This window comes from Paroedura picta, chromosome 6, assembly GCF_049243985.1.
Source record: "Paroedura picta isolate Pp20150507F chromosome 6, Ppicta_v3.0, whole genome shotgun sequence".
Classification (NCBI taxonomy): domain Eukaryota; kingdom Metazoa; phylum Chordata; class Lepidosauria; order Squamata; family Gekkonidae; genus Paroedura; species Paroedura picta.
Window position 1 is genome coordinate 5,562,471 of NC_135374.1, and position 17,812 is coordinate 5,580,282.

The following is a 17,812-nucleotide window of genomic DNA, read 5'->3' on the forward strand; positions in this document are numbered from 1 at the left end:
CGGCATATAAGAACCTTCTTCTTCAGTAAGATCAGGGCTCCCTCAGCCTCATTTCGACCCCTTTTATTAGAGGGATGGTTTCCACAATGACTTTTTGAATGTGCCAGATAGCTGCTCCACCTGGCACCTAAAATTTGACAATGCTTACAGAAGGTTTTGCCATGGGTAACCCACCCTATGAAGATAGGTTGAGGGACTTGGGAATGTTCAGCCTGGGGAAAAGGAGGTTGAGAGGGGACATGATAGCCCTCTTTAAGTCTTTGAAAGATTGTCACTTGGAGGAGGGCAGGATGCTGTTCCTGTTGGCTGCAGAGGAGAGGACACGCAGTAATGGGTTTAAACTTCAAGTACAACGATATAGGCTAGATATCAGGAAAAAGTTTTTCACAGTCAGAGTAGTTCAGCAGTGGAATAGGCTGCCTAAGGAGGTGGTGAGCTCCCCCTCACTGGCAGTCTTCAAGCAAAGGTTGGATACACACTTTTCTTGGATGCTTTAGGATGCTCTGGGCTGATCCTGCGTTGAGCAGGGGGCTGGACTAGATGGCCTGTGTGGCCCCTTCCAACTCTATGATTCTGTGATTATATGAAAAGGCATCAACCTCTGGATATGGGTGCTTAGGGCTGGAATGGGCCCCTTGAGGGTTCTTGTCCAGCCCCTAGCATGATGGAGGGGAAAGGAGTCTGTTGTGGGGGGGGGGGAGTGCTATGAAGCCCACGAGCGCCATGCTGGGGACCCGTCTCGGAGCCTCACGAGTTGTGCAAGCTTGGTCCACAAGATGGCGCTAGCAGACAGGGCTTCCTCTCCATTGTGATGGTGATGGGGTGACCATTCAAGACTCCCTCTGGAAAAGCGTCCTGCCTTTAGAGCAGGGGTAGTCAAACTGCGGCCCTCCAGATGTCCATGGACTACAATTCCCAGGAGCCCCTGCCAGCATTCAGGACCCCTTTGGGGGTTGAATAACCTTTTCACTGGCGTCCCGGCAGGGGAAGAAGCTTGGGGGGGCACTGTTGCCTCCCCTCCTGAAGGTGCTTTATATACCATTTATAACCAATGTATATATCATCATGAACACTGGATCTTCACGCCATTGGTCAGTTTTGGTTTAATTTCTGCGAAAGAACCCTTGCATAATTTTATGGTCGGGGGTCGCCCCATGAGGAGCTGTATTTAAGGGTCACGGCACTAGGAAGGTTGAGAACAACTGATCTAAGCAAACACCAATGATCTATTTTGAATGCATTAAGTCAGAACCCAGAATTGATATTTAAACCTGCAGAGAAGAGGGGGGGGGGGCTTGGTTGTTATAATGAATAAAGTTGATTATAAGAAGATGGCACTTTACCTGTTGAATGATCATTCTGGTATTTACCTATACAGATACCTTAGATCAGGGGTAGACAAACTGCAGCCCTCCAGATGTCCATGGACTACAATTCCCAGGAGCCCCTGCCAGCATTTGCTGGCAGGGGCTCCTGGGAATTGTAGTCCATGGACATCTGGAGGGCGGCAGTTTGACTATCCCTGCCTTAGATACTATTAAGACAGTTAAAACTATGGTGGGAGGTGCTATTAGTCTGGGACACACAGATTCCAAATTAGCACATTTTCTTTTATGCCTAAATCCTAGACTCCCTATATTTTATGGGCTGCCCCAAATCCATAAATCTGTTTTCCCTCTTCCTGCTCATCCAACAGTTTCAGGTACTGGGTCACTTCTGGATCCATTAGCTTAGTTCCTTGACTTGATCATTTTCTCCGACTTCTTAACATATCAAATGATCCCTTGAGAATTCACAAAGTCTATTGTATTTGAGAATAGTTTGGTAGAGTTTGCATATGTTGCTATTAAAATTGTTTGTATACTTTTTCAATTGGCATACACACACATGAGAAAATGACCTCATTTTTGAATTGCCGTAGCCGTTAAAATGATACCTTGGAAAAATTCTCTGGCCCGGTTTGGTGGTAATTTGGATCCCCTATCCTGCAACGGGTGCAAATGAACGGATACCTAATATGGGGCTAGCAGTGGGCCGCTGGGGAGAAGACCGTAAAAGTACAAAGAGCATAACCTGTGCCTCAAGGAGTAGCTGCCACAGGGAGACGTTTTACCTAACAGAGACACGACATTATAGCACCCCTTTTTGGGGGGGGGAAGGGAGGAGGGAAGGCTGTAAAGCAAAACGCAGTTTTCAACCATCGTTTTATTAAAATTTGGCAGGCCCTGATCCGACCGACGGCCTACGGCGAGCCGTTTCGGACTTACAGGTTACAGAATGAGACAAAGGCAGATGAGTAAGATGTTTATACTCCAGATGGGGAGAGGAGGGCAGCACCCTCAGACACGGAACGTCGCCAGCCGAGGGCTAACCCTTACGGTACAGTCCTCCTGTGGCCGAGAAACCTTCCACCCGATCAGAATCCTTGAGAATTATTGCTAAGAGATTCTTTCGCCAAAAAGGACAGATGACCGCAGAGCAGAGGAGGTGGCGAGGTGAATTTAATCGAGCGGACAAGGTGTGATCAGCGTAATCCTCCGATGGTTCGCGGGAAGGGAGGACGACCCGTCCAAACCGTTATCAGCTTCTTCTCGGCTTCTACATGTCCAAGTGTCAGCTTCTCTACGTCTGAGGATCTAGAAGGGGAGCACGTAAAGAGAACGGGTCGCTGCGTGTCTCTCGCAGGGCCTTAAAAACCGTCCCATCTTTGCCCATTCGTACTTTCAAGTAATCCAAACCGTGGCAGCATTTCTCAGTAGCAGGTCTGCAACACTGATTCAAGGAGCAGGGGAGGAGCAAAATTCCATTTCATTCGGGGTGGAAAGGGGGACACGACAGTCGATGTAATTTGCTGCCCCCTTTCTTAAACCCCCACGTTAAAAGGGGGGGGGAGAAGGTGGCTTGCTGTTGCGCTGTTTAAGAATAGGTGCTCTCAAACGCTCCCTCCGAAACACTCAAAGAGTCTCTTTCTTGTTTGTAGAGCGCAGGTCAAACGTCAAATCTCCTGACCCCTCTGTGACTCAACGCCGATCGTTGGCACCATCCCACTCTTGCGGGATTAGACGTCTCGGAGCATGGTAAAAGTCACAAGCTCTTAGAAACAGTGTCTTTCTTTTTAAATAGTACTTAAAAAGGGTTTGGCACGACCCCTCGGGCTCCGGGGCCGTTTCAGTGGTTGTTCTTTGTGGCCTCCTTAGCGGCGATGATCAGGGGGGTGAGGCTGGACAGTGGCTTGGCAATTTTTAGGAACTGGTGCTGGAAGAGAAGGAAGGAGAGAAACTGAGAGAATGGAATAATATTGTCTCCGTACGGTTCCCACCCTTGCTACTTTTCTCGGTTGGTCCACGACCTTTCCAGTGCCTGGACTCAGGAGGTGGCATGCGGCAACAATCGTATTTATTTAATTCACCTGTACCATGCATTTCTCCCCAACAGGGGGACCTAAAGGGGCTTATACCGTTCTCCTCTCCGTCACTCTATCCTCACAACGACCCTGTGAGGTAGGCTAGGCTAAGACAGTATGACTGGCCCGAGGTCATCCAGCAAGATTCCATGGGATATATAGGGATTTGAACCTGCATCTCCGATATAAGAGTCCCTCATTCTTGAGCACCACGACACACTGGCAGAAAAAGCTGGAAACAGCCATACCCAAGCAAGAAATGATGTTGGCCAGGCCAGAATTGAAGAAGAAGAAGAGTTGGTTCTTATATGCCGCTTTTCTCTACCCAAAGGAGTCTCAAAGCAGCTTCCAATCGCCTTCCCTTTCCTCTCCCCACAACTGTCAAGACAGGATCCTCCCTCTAAGTTAGGCTTTCTCAACCAGGGTTTCACGGAATCCTAGTGTTTCTTGAAGGCCATGGGGTTATCAGGTGATATGACCATATATGGTCATGTTGACCTGCCCCCCCCATGGCCAATGATGGGCCTGAAGGGGGTGGGAAGGGGAGGGGCCTCAGGTGGGCGTGTCCACAGCTCTGCTCCCCAACCATATTCTGCACGATCGCACCTCTTCTGGGGTTTCACAATGGTAAAAAGGTTGAGAAATACTGCACTTAAGTCATAAATAGTATAAATTTGCGGGGCGGGGGGCTGGTGTAATCAGCAGTCCATTGTCATTGTGACCCGCTTCATTTCCCCCTAGAATTTTTTGGGGGAGGAAGAGGAGGTTGGGGAAATTTTACTGCCATGTTGCTGTTTTTATTGTCATTTTTGCTGTCTGATTTAATGGGGTTTTACTGGACATCTGCAACCCGCCACGGGCCGGTTCCGGGAGTCGCAGGCAATAAAATAATAAATAATAAAAGAGGAAGAAGGAAGGAAGGAACGTAGGAAGGAAGGAAGGAGACAGAGAATGGAAGGAAGGAAGGAAGGAAGGAAGGAAGGAAGGAAGAAAGGAAGAAAGAAAGGAAGAAAGGAAGAAAGGAAGAAAGGAAGGAAGGAAGGAAGGAAGGAAGGAAGGAAGGAAGGAAGAAAGAAAGAAAGAAAGAAAGAAGGAAGGAAGGAAGGAAGGAAGGAAGGAAGGAAGGAAGAAAGGAAGGAAGAAAGGAAGGAAGAAAGGAAGAAAGGAAGAAAGGAAGAAAGAAAGAAAGAAAGAAAGAAAGAAAGAAAGAAAGAAAGAAAGAAAGAAAGAAAGAAAGAAAGAAAGAAAGAAAGAAAGACAACTGGAGCCCCATCGTCATTCTTGGCCATCAGGGGTCCGGGCTCTTCCCCCCCAAGGGAGAGTCACCTGGAGGAGCTCTTTGGCCGACCCCCGTTTCTCCACGTCCATCTCCAAGCAGCGGTTCAGGAAGTCCCTAAAGATGGGCGAAAGCTTTTCTGGATTCTGCAGTTCCGGCGTGCCGTTGGTCGCGATGAGATACAAGGCCTAGGGGCAGGTGAAAGCACAAGTTCAGCCCGGGCCACGTAAACCCCCTGCCAAATATCGCTAATGGGTGAGCCTGTAACCCAGCCCCTCCCCGCCTTCTCCGGGTCTTTGCTCAGGCTACTACCAGGATCTTAAGCCGCTGGCTTGGCCGCTGGGGCTGAAAGGCCAAAGGCAAGCAAGTCGAAATTGGGTCCAGCCAAGGTGGAGGTGATGGAATTGTGTCTTTTACAGACCACCTGTCTCACCGAGTCTCAGAGCTGGTTGGGAAGGCAAGGAGTTGGGAAGGTATTGCAGTTCCCACATCCCGAGAACAAACCCCCAGGGTTGTCGATACCAGGGTGGGGCATTCTGGGAGAATTTGGGGGAGGGGGTGGAGCTAAGGAAGGGGTCTCAGCAGGGTGCAATATCCTACAGCCCACCCTCCAAAGCAGCCGAAGGCTTATTTCTATGGTCCAGACCTCAGCTGGAATGCTGGGAGATTTCGGCAACCCTAGCGCCCTTTGACCTTCTAGGCTCCGCCCTCCAACCCGATCAGCAATCAGACCAGCTCTGATGCTTTCTTCTCGTACGCCCCTAGGCGGAAGGGGGGGGAAGGAATATAAGCTTACCCTCAGGGGGTTCTCGTTGAGGTAGGGGGGCTCCCCTTCGATCATTTCAATGGCCATTATCCCGAGAGACCAGATGTCCACCTTGGGCCCGTAGGCTTTCCGGGTGACCACCTCCGGAGCCATCCAGTAGGGTGTCCCCACCATCGTGCTACGCTTGCTCTGCTCGGGCGTAATCTGGGCGCAGAAACCGAAATCGGCTGGGAAAGGAAGGGAAAGAAAATTGGCGCTTGCCCCGGACGGGACACGTCCCTAAGGCTCACGCCGGGGCTGGTGGAGGAAGACCAGGGATAGACCCCTTTCACGGGTGAGAAATCCTCAATGTTTCACAGCTAACGGTTTCAAACAGGAGACACATTTTGGGACGAAGGCTTTGCCCACTAGCTCACTTTTAACTCCCGTTAGGATGCAAGCAAAGAATCTGGAAGTGCCAAGGGGAGAAAACCGAAAGGAGAAACCCCCAGCCCTACCCCTTCCCTCTCACGAACCCGGGGGAAAATTCCCGGGGTGCCAACCATTCCAATTTTGAATCTGCTGCACCCTGGCCTCAACCAAAGACCTGGTGGAAGAACTCCGTCTTACAGGCCCTGCAGAACCACAACAGTTCCTTCAGGGCCCTCAGCTCTTTTGGGGAGCTTGTTCCACCAGGCGGGGCCTGGACCGAAAAGGCCCTGCCCCTGGTGGAGGCCAGGCAGACCTCACACAGGCTGGGAACCACCAACAAATTAGTACCCACAGAGTGCAAAATATTAAAGATTGTAAGGGACACAAAGAATTATTTTTGCTTATGACTCCTTAGAGTGGATGGGGGCTAGTGAGAAAAGAGAACACCTTCCTTTTAAGAATGCAGCTTGGCTCATTTGCTCGAGCAATCTACCCTGTGCTTCGTCTCTGGGTGCAGCCAACTATGGTCTGGATCAGGGCACGGATGCAGTTCTGGAAGACACCAGGCCTTCCCTAACCCCCCCCCCCCCCACGCACACATACGCACACGCAACCCCATCCCCGTACTTAGTTTGACAGAGCCGTCCATTCCGAGCAAGATGTTGTCGCTCTTGATGTCTCGGTGGATGACCTGGTTGGAATGGAGGAACTCCAAGGCTTGAAGACACTGCGGAGAAAAACCCACAGGGAGGAATCAAAATCATTAGGCTAATGTAGGGGGGACCGTCAGAGCAAGAGGCCTATCGACTGGCTAACATTTGGGTGAAATGCCCTATGAAGAGAGGTTGAGGGACTTGGGAATGTTCAGCCTGGAGAAAAGGAGGTTGAGAGGGGACATGATAGCCCTCTTTAAGTACTTGAAAGGTTGTCACTTGGAGGAGGGCAGGATGCTGTTTCTGCTGGCTGCAGAGGAGAGGACACGCAGTAATGGGTTTAAACTACAAGCACAACGATATAGGCTAGATATCAGGAAAAAGGTTTTTCACAGTCAGAGTAGTTCAGCAGTGGAATAGGCTGCCTAAGGAGGTGGTGAGCTCCCCCTCACTGGCAGTCTTCAAGCAAAGGTTGGATACACACTTTTCTTGGATGCTTTAGGATGCTTAGGGCTGATCCTGCGTTGAGCAGGGGGTGGGACTAGATGGCCTCTATGGCCCCTTCCAACTCTATGATTCTATGAAATTCAATACAGAACGATTCACATCTAAACCAAGAGTCAAGAGCCTTTTTTAAAAAAAACTCATAGAAGATGGAACAAAACCTTCCAGGGCTTGTGTTAGCACCTGGGTTGCCAGCTAGGCCCCCTCTCAAAACCTTGGCGAGGGTCAAAGGAGCCAAAGTAGTTGTGTATGTGTGTGTGTGTGTGTGTGTTTTCAAAAGGCCTATTCATTTTCCCGTAGCTATGAGCAAATCTATTTTTCTCGCACTGGTTATCTCTGCGAGCAGGCACTTATGTTGGTGAAGGACACAGGCTGTGAGAACGAGGACAGGACAGACTCAGGTGAAAGCCAAGGAGGAGACGGTACTCCAGATACCTGCGAGCCATTAATTTTTTTTAAAAACCTACAGCAATTAGACATTGCTCTTCAGAGGGGTCCCAGCAAGGCATAGGGGCTTTTAATGCTTGAATTATGCATGGGACTGGCAGGTAGGGTTTTTGGGGGGTGGGGTGGAGATGGAGCGATCAAGAGGCAATGCTTATTCCTCTGTGCCCTGCCCCCGCTGATAAAGCAATCAGCATTTCATAGAATCACAGAGTTAGAAGGGCCCTCCAGGGTCATCTAGTCCAACCCCCTGCAGAACACAGGAAATTCAAAACTTACCTGCCCACACACAGGAACCCCAATTCCAAACCCAGATGATGCCCCCCCCACAAAGGGAAGGAGAGCCACGTTGTGTAATGAATGTGCAGCTCTAGAATCTCAGCTTTTGCAGATTTTTTAATCAAAAGGAAAAAGTTTCTAGCTCCTTGTGAGTACGGAGACGGGCTGGAATATGTGAAAGTCAGCTAGAGATACCAAGTACCCTCTCCTCAGCCACTGAGGAGGGGGGAGGGAGGTAAGGGTTCCCCGATCCAGGTTGGGAAACTCTAAGTTCAAGTTCAAAGCTGGGAGGACTTAGCAGCAGGGACCTTGTTGATGACACAATGTCTCTGGCAATATGCTGATGTCACTTCCTCTGTACCAGGAAATGACATCAGCAAATGGCCAGGGGACACTCTGGCATCTGGGCAAGACTCTATAGTTTAGCACACTGGGAGGACTTACCAGCAGGGCCCTTGCTGATGACATGATGTCTCCAGCAACATGGTGGTGCCACTTCCTGTGCTCCAGGAAATGACATCAGCACATGGCTGGGGGACACTCTGGCATCTGGGCAAAACTCTATGGTTTTGCACAGAATGGGGCCCAAAATACCAGAGTGTTCCAGTATCTGCTGCCAACATGCTGACATCACTGGCAGGCAGAGGAAGAAGAGCTGGTTTTTACACCCTGCTTTTCTCTACCCGAAGGAGGCTCAAAGCGGCTTATAGTCACCTTCCCTTTCTCTCCCCACAACAGGCATCCTGGGAGGTAGGTGGGGCTGAGAGAGCTCTGTCAGGACTGCTCGGTCAGAACAGCTCTATCAGGGCTGTGACTAGTCCAAGGTGACCCAGCTTGCAGGGGCTCATGGGAATTGTAGTCCGTGGACCACCGGAGAGCCACAGCACGGCCACCCCTGCACTAGACCATTGGCAGGCCATCGTCTGCTCTTACCTCTCGGCACACGGCTGCTATCTGCCCCTCGTCCATGCAGGTCTCCGTCACCACGTCCGTCAGGGAGCCGCCGGCCAAATACTCCATGACAACCCACAGCTCATCCCCTACGAGGTAACTGCGGGAAGGCAGAGAAACAACAGGAGGCGAACGGTGAGTGTCTTCAGCCAGACATGCCCCCCGGCCCAAAAGGACAAGGCAGCTGGGGACATGGAAGAGATCTGTCTGACACCACGGACAGCCTGAGCGGACAATACTGACCTGAATGGGCCAAGAGTGGTACAAACCAATGGGTCCTCATCCATGGTTCACCTTCATCTTGGCATAGTGGTTAAGAGCATGGTACAGTGGTCACGAGCGATGGCTACCAATCTGCCAAGCCGGGTTTGATCCCCCCGCTCCTCCACGCACAGCCAGCCAGCCAGGTGACCTTGGGCTCGTCAGAGTCCCGTTAGAGCTGTTTTCACAGAGCAGCTCTGTCTGGGCTTTCTCAGCCACACCTCCCTCAATGGGTGGCTGTTGTGGGGAGAGGAAGGGGCTCTGAGATTCCTTCGGGTAGTGAAAAGCGGGGTATAAAAACCGACTCTTCTTCTCCTTCCCCTTGAAGGCGTGCCATAGAGTTCTCTGATTGGGCCAGTACTGTTTCACAGTTTCATTGATTTGGATGAGGCAATAGAGGGGACACTGATAACATTTGGAGATGACCCTATATTAGGTGGGGTGGCTGATACCACAGAGGAAAAGACCTGCATTCGAGGAGGTCTGGATAGACTTGGAAATGGGGCCATAGCCAACAAAAAGAATTTTAATAAGGAGAAGTGTCAAGAATTAAATTTGGGCAATCATATTGTGATGTATGAATCATGTGGGTTCTCCATCTTTGGAGATTTTTAAACACAGGCTGGAGAGCCATCTGACGGAGAGGCTGATTCTGTGAAGGCTCAAGGGGGTGGCAGGTGACAGTGGAGGAGCGAGAGGGTTGTGAGTGTCCTGCATAGTGCAGGGGGGTGGACTAGATGACCCAGGAGATCCCTTCCAGCTCTATGATTCTATGATTCTGTGAAGGCTCAAGGGGGTGGCAGGTGACAGTGGAGGAGCGAGAGGGTTGTGAGTGTCCTGCACAGTGCAGGGGGTTGGACTAGATGACCCAGGAGGTCCCTTCCAGCTCTATGATTCTATGATTCTATTCTATTCTATGAATATAAGATAAGTCCATGTGAAAAGGACTTTGGAGTTTTGGGGAACAGTGTGTTGAATATGAGCCAACAGTGGAGCTACATGAAGAAAAATTTTCCGGCCTCTGCAAAATTTTACAAAACATAAAGAAAATACGTTTTTTGTTTTGTTTTTTTTTTGGTCAGTGGTGATGTTGTTATTTGTAGATGTATATAAGTATAATAAACTGTTTAAAAAGAAAAAAGAAAAAAGAAAAGAAAAGAAAAGAAAAGAAAAGAAAGAAGGAAGGAAGGAAGGAAGGAAGGAAGGAAGGAAGGAAGGAAGGAAGGAAGGAAGGAAGGAAGGAAGGAAGGAAGGAAGGAAGGAAGGAAGGAAGGAAAAGGAAGGAAGGAAGGAAGGAAGGAAGGAAGGAAGGAAGGAAGGAAGGAAGGAAGGAAGGAAGGAAGGAAGGAAGGAAGGAAATCTGAGCCAACAGTGCAATACAGCAGCGAAGAAGGCGGATGGGATACTAGGTTGCCTTGCTAGGAGCACAGAATCTAAAAGTTATCATCCTGCTCTATTCCGCACTGATTACACCTCATTGGAAATAGTGTGTCCCGTTTTGGGTGCCCCAGTTCAAGGAGGACATTGACAAGCTGGAGCAACTGGGATGGTTAAGGAGGTCTCACGAGGAGAGGTGGAGAGAGTTGGGTCTGTGTAGTTTGAAGAGGAGGAGCGGGTCTGATCCTAAAGCGGTGTCAACTACGTGAAAGGCAGACGTGTTGAAGAGGGGGCCAACTTGTTCACTGCCGGTTTAGGGACAAGAACTAGGAGGAACGGGTCCAAATGACGGGAAAGGAGGTTCGGCTTCAATATGAGGAACTATTTTCTGGCAGCGAGGGCTGTTCGTGGATGGGACAGGCTGCCTCGGAGGGCAGGGCAGTTGCCTCTGTTGGGAGTTTTTAGGAGGAGGATGGGATGAGCACTTGCCATGAGGGTGTGAGGCTGGACTGGATGACCCTTGGTGGTCTCTTCCAGCTCTGTGTGATTTGGATAGCTCAAATTAGGCATGGGGCAGTTTCACGTGGCTCACCGGCAGATCATCTGCTTGGTGAGCAGAAGGTCGCAGATTCGATCTCCTTCTGCCATGATGGAATCCTTCGGCGGAACACATCGATTCTTTCCGCATTCCGGAAGGCAGAAGTGCCACCCCACAGGTGCTGGCCACGAGAGCCATGAGCAGAAGAATTGGGCACTTTGCAAGGTTTGCTTGTGAAGTGTCACATTTAGGGAAGGGACTGGCTTGAGGCAGCCTCGGGGACCTTTTAGCGTAGCCCAGGGCTGGAGGAAATGGTTTCACAGACCCCCAAAAGGTATGGGGGGGACACTTTGGTCTTGAGGACCTATGGGACGCTCCTTTTTCCCTGCAAGGATGGTTGAATTGGGGCCAAAGTGGAATCGACGGGGCTTCTCCTGTCCCCCGTGGGAGGGAGGAAACAAATTTTCAGAACAGCTTGTCTCCTTCCTCGCTGGGGAAAGAGAACAGCCAAACGCAGCGTGTCTTGGAGCAGAGGAAGGAGGTTTTCCAACAGCTCTGAGCTGTCACAGAGTAACATGCCCAAGTCCTTATCCTTAGTTCAGCTTTGGCTGTCTGTGACTTAGAACTGAGGTCAACCAAGAAAAGAGAGAAAGAGAGAAAGAAAGAGAGAGAAAGAAAGAGAAGGAAGGAAGGAAGGAAGGAAGGAAGGAAGGAAGGAAGGAAGGAAGGAAGGAAGGAAGGAAGGAAGGAAGGAAGGAAGGAAGGAAGGAAGGAAGGAAGGAAGGAAGGAAGGAAGGAAGGAAGGAGCATACAATCGCCTTCCCTTCCACTCTCCATGACAGAAGCCCTGTGAAGTAGGTGAGGCTGACAGAGTTCTGAGAGAACTGATCAGTCAGAAAAGCGCTATCAGGACTGTAACAAGCTCAAGGTCACCCAGCTAGCTGCATGTGGAGAAGTGTGGAATCAAAGCCCGTTCTCCAGACTGAGTTTGCTGCTCTTTAACCACTACACCACGCTTGCTCTCTTAACAGAGTCCTTGATGACCCTCTGGGTGACTGCAGGGACAATCTGTTTATGGCAGGCAAAGACGATCGCCACCATGAATGACCCTTTTTGTCTGCTATGGCACACACCTGTCCAGGTAGTTGACGATGTTGGGATTCTTGTTTTCCCTCATGACCAGGATTTCGTTGATTATCAGCTCTTTCTTCGGCTGCTGCTGCAAGTTCATCTGTTTGATGGCAACCTGAAATCCAAAATTGGGAGAATGGTTACTAGCAAGCCAGCCCCCCTTCCGGCCTTTGCACAACCCCCTGTTAGGAATGCCAAACTCTAGGCGGCATCTGGAGATATACCAGTGTTACGGTTCATCTCCTGATTAGCCGGATCAGGTCCCCTGGAGAACAACGGCGCCTTATAGGGGATGCTCATGCACAAGAGAAATTGCTGGAGAGGTGTGTCCCCTCCCCACCTGCCCTATAGGGAAAGCAGCTCTCAGGGTCCAAGTCACAGAGTTTTGAAGCAGATTGCTGGATCGATTTGCCCGAAACCTTGGATTTATTTCTTGAGGAAATCCAGCTGAGTCATATTACTTTGGAACAGCGCCCAGGTAGCCAGGGAAGCCGTGACTCAGCAGATTTGGGCCAAGTCATTCCTCCCCTGCTCCCCAAAATACATTAGCATCTGCACTCGTAGCCACGGGAAATGTCCCAGATGACACCGGAAAGAACTGAGTGGAGAAGCATTTATTTGACTATATCAGGATGAACGCCCTGCATGCACTCTAGAATCCTGAAAGGACGCACCTCTTGCCCTGTGGCCACGTCGATCGCTGTATAAACCGTACCTGAAGCTCTGAACAAAGGAGGGGGGGGGGGGAGAGAAAAGGAGAAATGGTCAAAACAGCAGCCTAGACAGCAAATCTCAAGTGCTGTTCGCGAATCTACCTACCAAGAGGCAGATGTTGTACAGCCTGCAACAAACATGTTATGAGCCTACCAACGATTACTTCTTGATAAAGGAACATCAGAACAGTCTGTTGGGTCAGACCAGGGAGGGTCCATCTAGCCCAGCCTCCTGTCTCACCCAGGGGCCAGCCAGTCCCTCTGCAGGGCCAGCCACAGGGCAGAGAGGCCGAGGCCTTCCCCTGAGAAGACCCTCAGAAGAGCCGTGCTGGGTCAGGCCAGGGAGGGTCCATCCAGTCCAGCCTCCTGTCTCACCCAGGAGCCAGCCAGTTCCTCTGCAGGGCCAGCCACAGGGCAGAGAGGCCGAGGCCTTCCCCTGAGAAGACCCTCAGAAGAGCCCTGCTGGGTCAGGCCAGGGAGGGTCCCTCCAGTCCAGCCTCCCGTCTCACCCAGGGGCCAGCCAGTTCCTTTGCAGGGCCAGCCACGGGGCAGAGAGGCCGAGGCCTTCCCCTGAGAAGACCCTCAGAAGAGCCCTGCTGGGTCAGGCCAGGGAGGGTCCACCTTTGAAACAATAAATAAATCTAGAAGCGTTGTTTTTTTATAACTCCCTTTTCACTGCCCGAAGGAGTCTCAAAGCAGCTTCCAATCACCATCCCTTCCTCTCCCCACAACAGACACCATGAAGTAGGCGAGGCTGTGAGACCTCTGACAGAACTGTTCTGTGAAAACAACTCTTAACACGACTGTGACTAGCCCAAGGTCACCCAGCGGGCTGCATGTGGAGGTTAAGCGGGGAATCAAACCCAGCTCGCCAGATTAGAAGCCACCCCTCTTAACCACTACACCATGCTGACTTTAGACTTTATTTTTTTTTAATTTTTTAGTTACCCTTCAACTAAAATTGTTCCTAAGGGTAGGATAGTGTCAGATATTTTTTTCTTAGGTGGTTGGCTTTTCAGGTAGGACTCTCAGTAAAAGGTGGCATGGCTGGAGAAATACCTTTAAAATAGCAATCTTTCCAGATAGCTGCTAGTTGTAGACAATATGGAGTTAGACCCATAACTAACTCCAGTGGGTAGACTCTGAAAAAGGGGACGCCATGGGTATTTGCTGATACTTAGTATTAGGTGCTCTGTGGACTACATTTCCCAAGGTGCCTCAGGCATACCTTACTGGCCTCCACCTTCCTCCTCCCCCCTCACCAGTACCTTGGCGGGCATGCCTGAGGCACCCTGGGAAATGTAGTCCACAGGGCGCCTGATTGTGACATCAGGTATTCTGTGGACTACATTTCCCATGATGCCACAGGCATACCCTCCGAGGTACTGGTGGGGGGGGGGGAAGGAGAAAAATGGAGCCCAATAAGTAGAAAGAGAGCAGGGGCGAGCATTGTTCCCCCTTCGACAAAAAGCAATTCATTCACATTTGCAAATTCAATTGTCAGAGGGAGTGTATTAGAATCATAGAATCAAATTCTTAAATCAAAACCTCGTGTGCCCATTCAGTTGCTGATTCGAGAACCGAGGAGGAGAACTCTGAGCAATAAAGAGTCAGATCTGTTTCCTGCTTGGCTAAAGGAGGAAGTGGAGGAATTTGAGTCTACTCACCCCTGTCCAATCTTCTCAAAACTCGTGTATTTCTTCTTGGGGTCACCCACGCTCACGATACCTCCTTAAAACAAATCGGTGGGAGAGGAGAAAACAAAGACAGGCGTCAACGTTCCAATTTCACTGCGGAGAAAGGCAACTTAGAGCGAAGATTAAAAATAAAATTTGAGCCCAGTGGTCCCTTGAAGACTGGCAAAGTGTTGCCGAACAACAGCCTCCCAAAATGATGTAGTACAACTCGGGGCGTGTCGGCTGCAACATTTAGATCAGCCTTTCTCAACTTTTTTCCCCATCAAAAAATCCCCTGATACAGTCTTCAGGCTTCGAGAAACCCCAAAAGTGATGCGACTGTACAGAATACAATTGGGGAGCAGAGCTGTGGACACGCCCACCTGGGGCCCCTCCCCTTATCACCCCCTCCAGGCCCATCGTTGGCCATTTTGGGAAGAAGGGGGTTGACATGGGCATATATGGCCATATCCCTCAATAAATGTTTTAAGAAATTTTTAAAATATATAAGAAACTAATGAATTCCCGCCCGTTTGGGAACCCCTTCCAGGGCCGTCAAGAAGCTTTAAAGGTAAAGGTGAAGGTATCCCCTGTGCAAGCACCGAGTCATGTCTGACTCTTGAGGTGACGCCCTCTAGCGTTCTCATGGCAGACTCAATACGGGGTGGTTTGCCAGTGCCTTCCCCAGTCATTACCGTTTACCCCCCAGCAAGCAAGCTGGGTCCTCATTTTACCGACCTCGGAAGGATGGAAGGCTGAGTCAACCTTGAGCCGGCTGCTGGGATTGAACTCCCAGCCTCATGGGCAAAGCTTTCAGACGGCTGCCTTACCACTCTGCGCCTCAAGAGGCTCTTCAAGAAGCTTTACGAAACCCTAGTTGAGAAAGCCTGATGTAGATGCTCTGTTTTCAGGGGTCAGTGTATCGTGCTGCAGAATTTGGTGCTTCCGTGTGGCTCAACAGCCCCCATGTCCACAAACTTGACATCCGACTTGAGAAAACAATGAGCACCAATAGCAGACAAATAAATCCCATCCTAACTTACTAGCAACCTATGCTGGACCTTGTCACTCCTCTGCATCTCTGGAATGAACAGAGAAAGGTCAACAGGGCATAGAGGCCCAGGCCTTCATAAGAACATCAGAAGAGCCCTGCTGGATCAGACCAGGAGTCCATCTAGTCCAGCATCCTGCGTCACACAGTGACCAACCAGTTCCTCTGGAGGGCCAACAACAGGCACAGGGAAGCTCAGAAGAGCCCTGCTGGATCAGACCAGTGGTCCATCTAGCTCAGCCTCCCAGCTCACATGGGCCAGCCAATTCCCCTGCAGAGCCAACGACAGGGCACAGGGGCTGAGGCCTGTCCCCCAAGAAAAACACAAAAAGAGCCCTGCTGGATTAAACCAACAGTCCATCTAGATCAGGGGTAGTCAAACTGCGGCCCTCCAGATGTCCATGGACTACAATTCCCAGAAGCGCCTGCCAGCGAATGCTGGCAGGGGCTTCTGGGAATTGTAGTCCATGGACATCTGGAGGGCCGCAGTTTGACTACCCCTGATCTAGACCAAGACCTTCTTCGTAAGAACATCAGAAGAGCCCTGCTGGATCAGACTAATGGCCCACCTAGCCCTGCATCTCATCCCACATACTGGCCAACCGGTTCGTCTGGGGAATCCATCAACAGGGCACAGAGACTGAGGCTCTTAGCTCTAGGTTCAAAGGCTATCTGCCCCTGGCTGTGGAGGTTCCTCTTAGTCACTGCACCTAAAAACCACTGACAGACCGCTCCTCCTTGGATCTGTCTAGTGCATTAAGATCCTTCACAGTTTCCTTCCAGGATTCACGAAGAAAGCAGGCGCCAGGGAGGGGGTGAGGAAAAGGGGGGGCGTGTGGGCATCCAGGTGACGGGGTCGGCATGCCAGACCGAGCTTTTACAAGCGGGTTTCCCAGAACGCAGCTGGATCAGAGATGCACAGACCAAAGACTCCCAAACTCGCTTCCCGGCCTCTCAAAACCGACGCTCTAAAGCGATGAGACTTCTGCTCTTGGCGCGCACGCGATTAATATTTCAGCTAATTAATACGGATCAACTCCCTCTCTGCTCGCAAGCTGCGGGCTCCGTTTTTAAAACCATGAATTAATAATACTGTTTGGAGAGGAGAAGCCGCTGTGGATTCAGTTTGGCTGCCCATTACGGGAATCCCGCGTCAGCTCCGCCGGGAGGCAGGTAAGAATCGCGCAGGACGGAGGGAAACCTTGAAAGCGGCGGCCTGTCTAGAACCAACGGAGGTGGGGTCACACCACTGGGCCCACCTATGCTGCCCAGACCCAGTGCTGTTTTTAAGAGCATCCCAATGGCCCTCGTCTGCCCATCGCCCACTTTCCCCCCGTCCTCACAACTCTCTCTCAAACTCGCTCTCCGGATCGGGAAATTCCTGGAGAGGCGGAGCCTAGGGAGGGTGGGGTTTCAGAAGGGGAGGCCCATCAGATGGACCTCCCACTGCTCCCAGTAAGTCACAGAATCATAGAATCAAGGAGTTGGAAGGGGCCATAGAGGCCATCTAGTCCAACCCCCTGCTCAACGCAGAATCATAGAATCAATGAGTTGGAAGGGGCCATAGAGGCCATCTAGTCCAACCCCCTGCTCAACGCAGAATCATAGAATCAAAGAGTTGGAAGGGTCCATAGAGGCCATCTAGTCCAACCCCCTGCTCAACGCAGAATCATAGAATCAAAGAGTTGGAAGGGGCCATAGAGGCCATCTAGTCCAACCCCCTGCTCAACGCAGAATCATAGAATCAAAGAGTTGGAAGGGGCCATAGAGGCCATCTAGTCCAACCCCCTGCTCAACGCAGAATCATAGAATCAAAGAGTTGGAAGGGGCCATAGAGGCCATCTAGTCCAACCCCCTGCTCAACGCAGAATCATAGAATCAAAGAGTTGGAAGGGGCCATAGAGGCCATCTAGTCCAACCCCCTGCTCAACGCAGGATCAGCCCAAAGCATCCTAAAGTCCCCTCATCTCCCCAGAGGCATCCCTCAGCCTTAGCTGTGCCTTCTGCAATTGCGATTCTGCACTCTGCTACGTCCGCACCAGGTCCAAAGATGTGTTTCAGCCAAGAGACTTACTCAGCTTTTCCAAGATCTCTTCATCTGTCATTTTGGGCTTCTTCTTCTGCTTGTCAGCACTCCTGGTCAGCGTGTCGGGGGGCGTTGTGTTGTTGTCCGACGGGGAAGGGAGCGGCGATGTGGCCACCTCTTTGGTTGGGGGAAGGGGCTCGATCACAGAGCGGGTGTATATCTAGGTTATGGGAGAAGAAGAAGAAGCATGGGCACATGTAAGAAACATCTGGTCCAAAATACTTTATGAAAAAAAAGGACTGGCAGAAAGGGACTTCAACGCATGCAAAACAACACAATGTCAATGTAAGTT

General features: G+C 50.7%; 1 protein-coding gene across 2 annotated transcripts in view; it reads right to left on the reverse strand.

Moving 5' to 3' along the window:
• Nucleotides 1-2,187: 2,187 nt before the first annotated feature.
• The window catches only part of PAK1 (p21 (RAC1) activated kinase 1), an 81,989-nt gene continuing 66,364 nt past the window's right edge, over nt 2,188-17,812 (reverse strand). For both annotated transcript variants that reach the window (XM_077341268.1, XM_077341269.1), the window contains 9 exons: nt 17,509-17,680; nt 14,375-14,438; nt 12,669-12,717; nt 11,997-12,109; nt 8,670-8,787; nt 6,484-6,583; nt 5,476-5,672; nt 4,730-4,867; nt 2,188-3,255 (listed from right to left, as the gene is read on the reverse strand). In XM_077341268.1, coding sequence (XP_077197383.1) covers nt 3,169-3,255; nt 4,730-4,867; nt 5,476-5,672; nt 6,484-6,583; nt 8,670-8,787; nt 11,997-12,109; nt 12,669-12,717; nt 14,375-14,438; nt 17,509-17,680 — 1,038 coding nt within the window. In that variant the 3' untranslated portion in view covers nt 2,188-3,168. The remainder of the gene's footprint in view (nt 3,256-4,729; nt 4,868-5,475; nt 5,673-6,483; nt 6,584-8,669; nt 8,788-11,996; nt 12,110-12,668; nt 12,718-14,374; nt 14,439-17,508; nt 17,681-17,812) is intronic.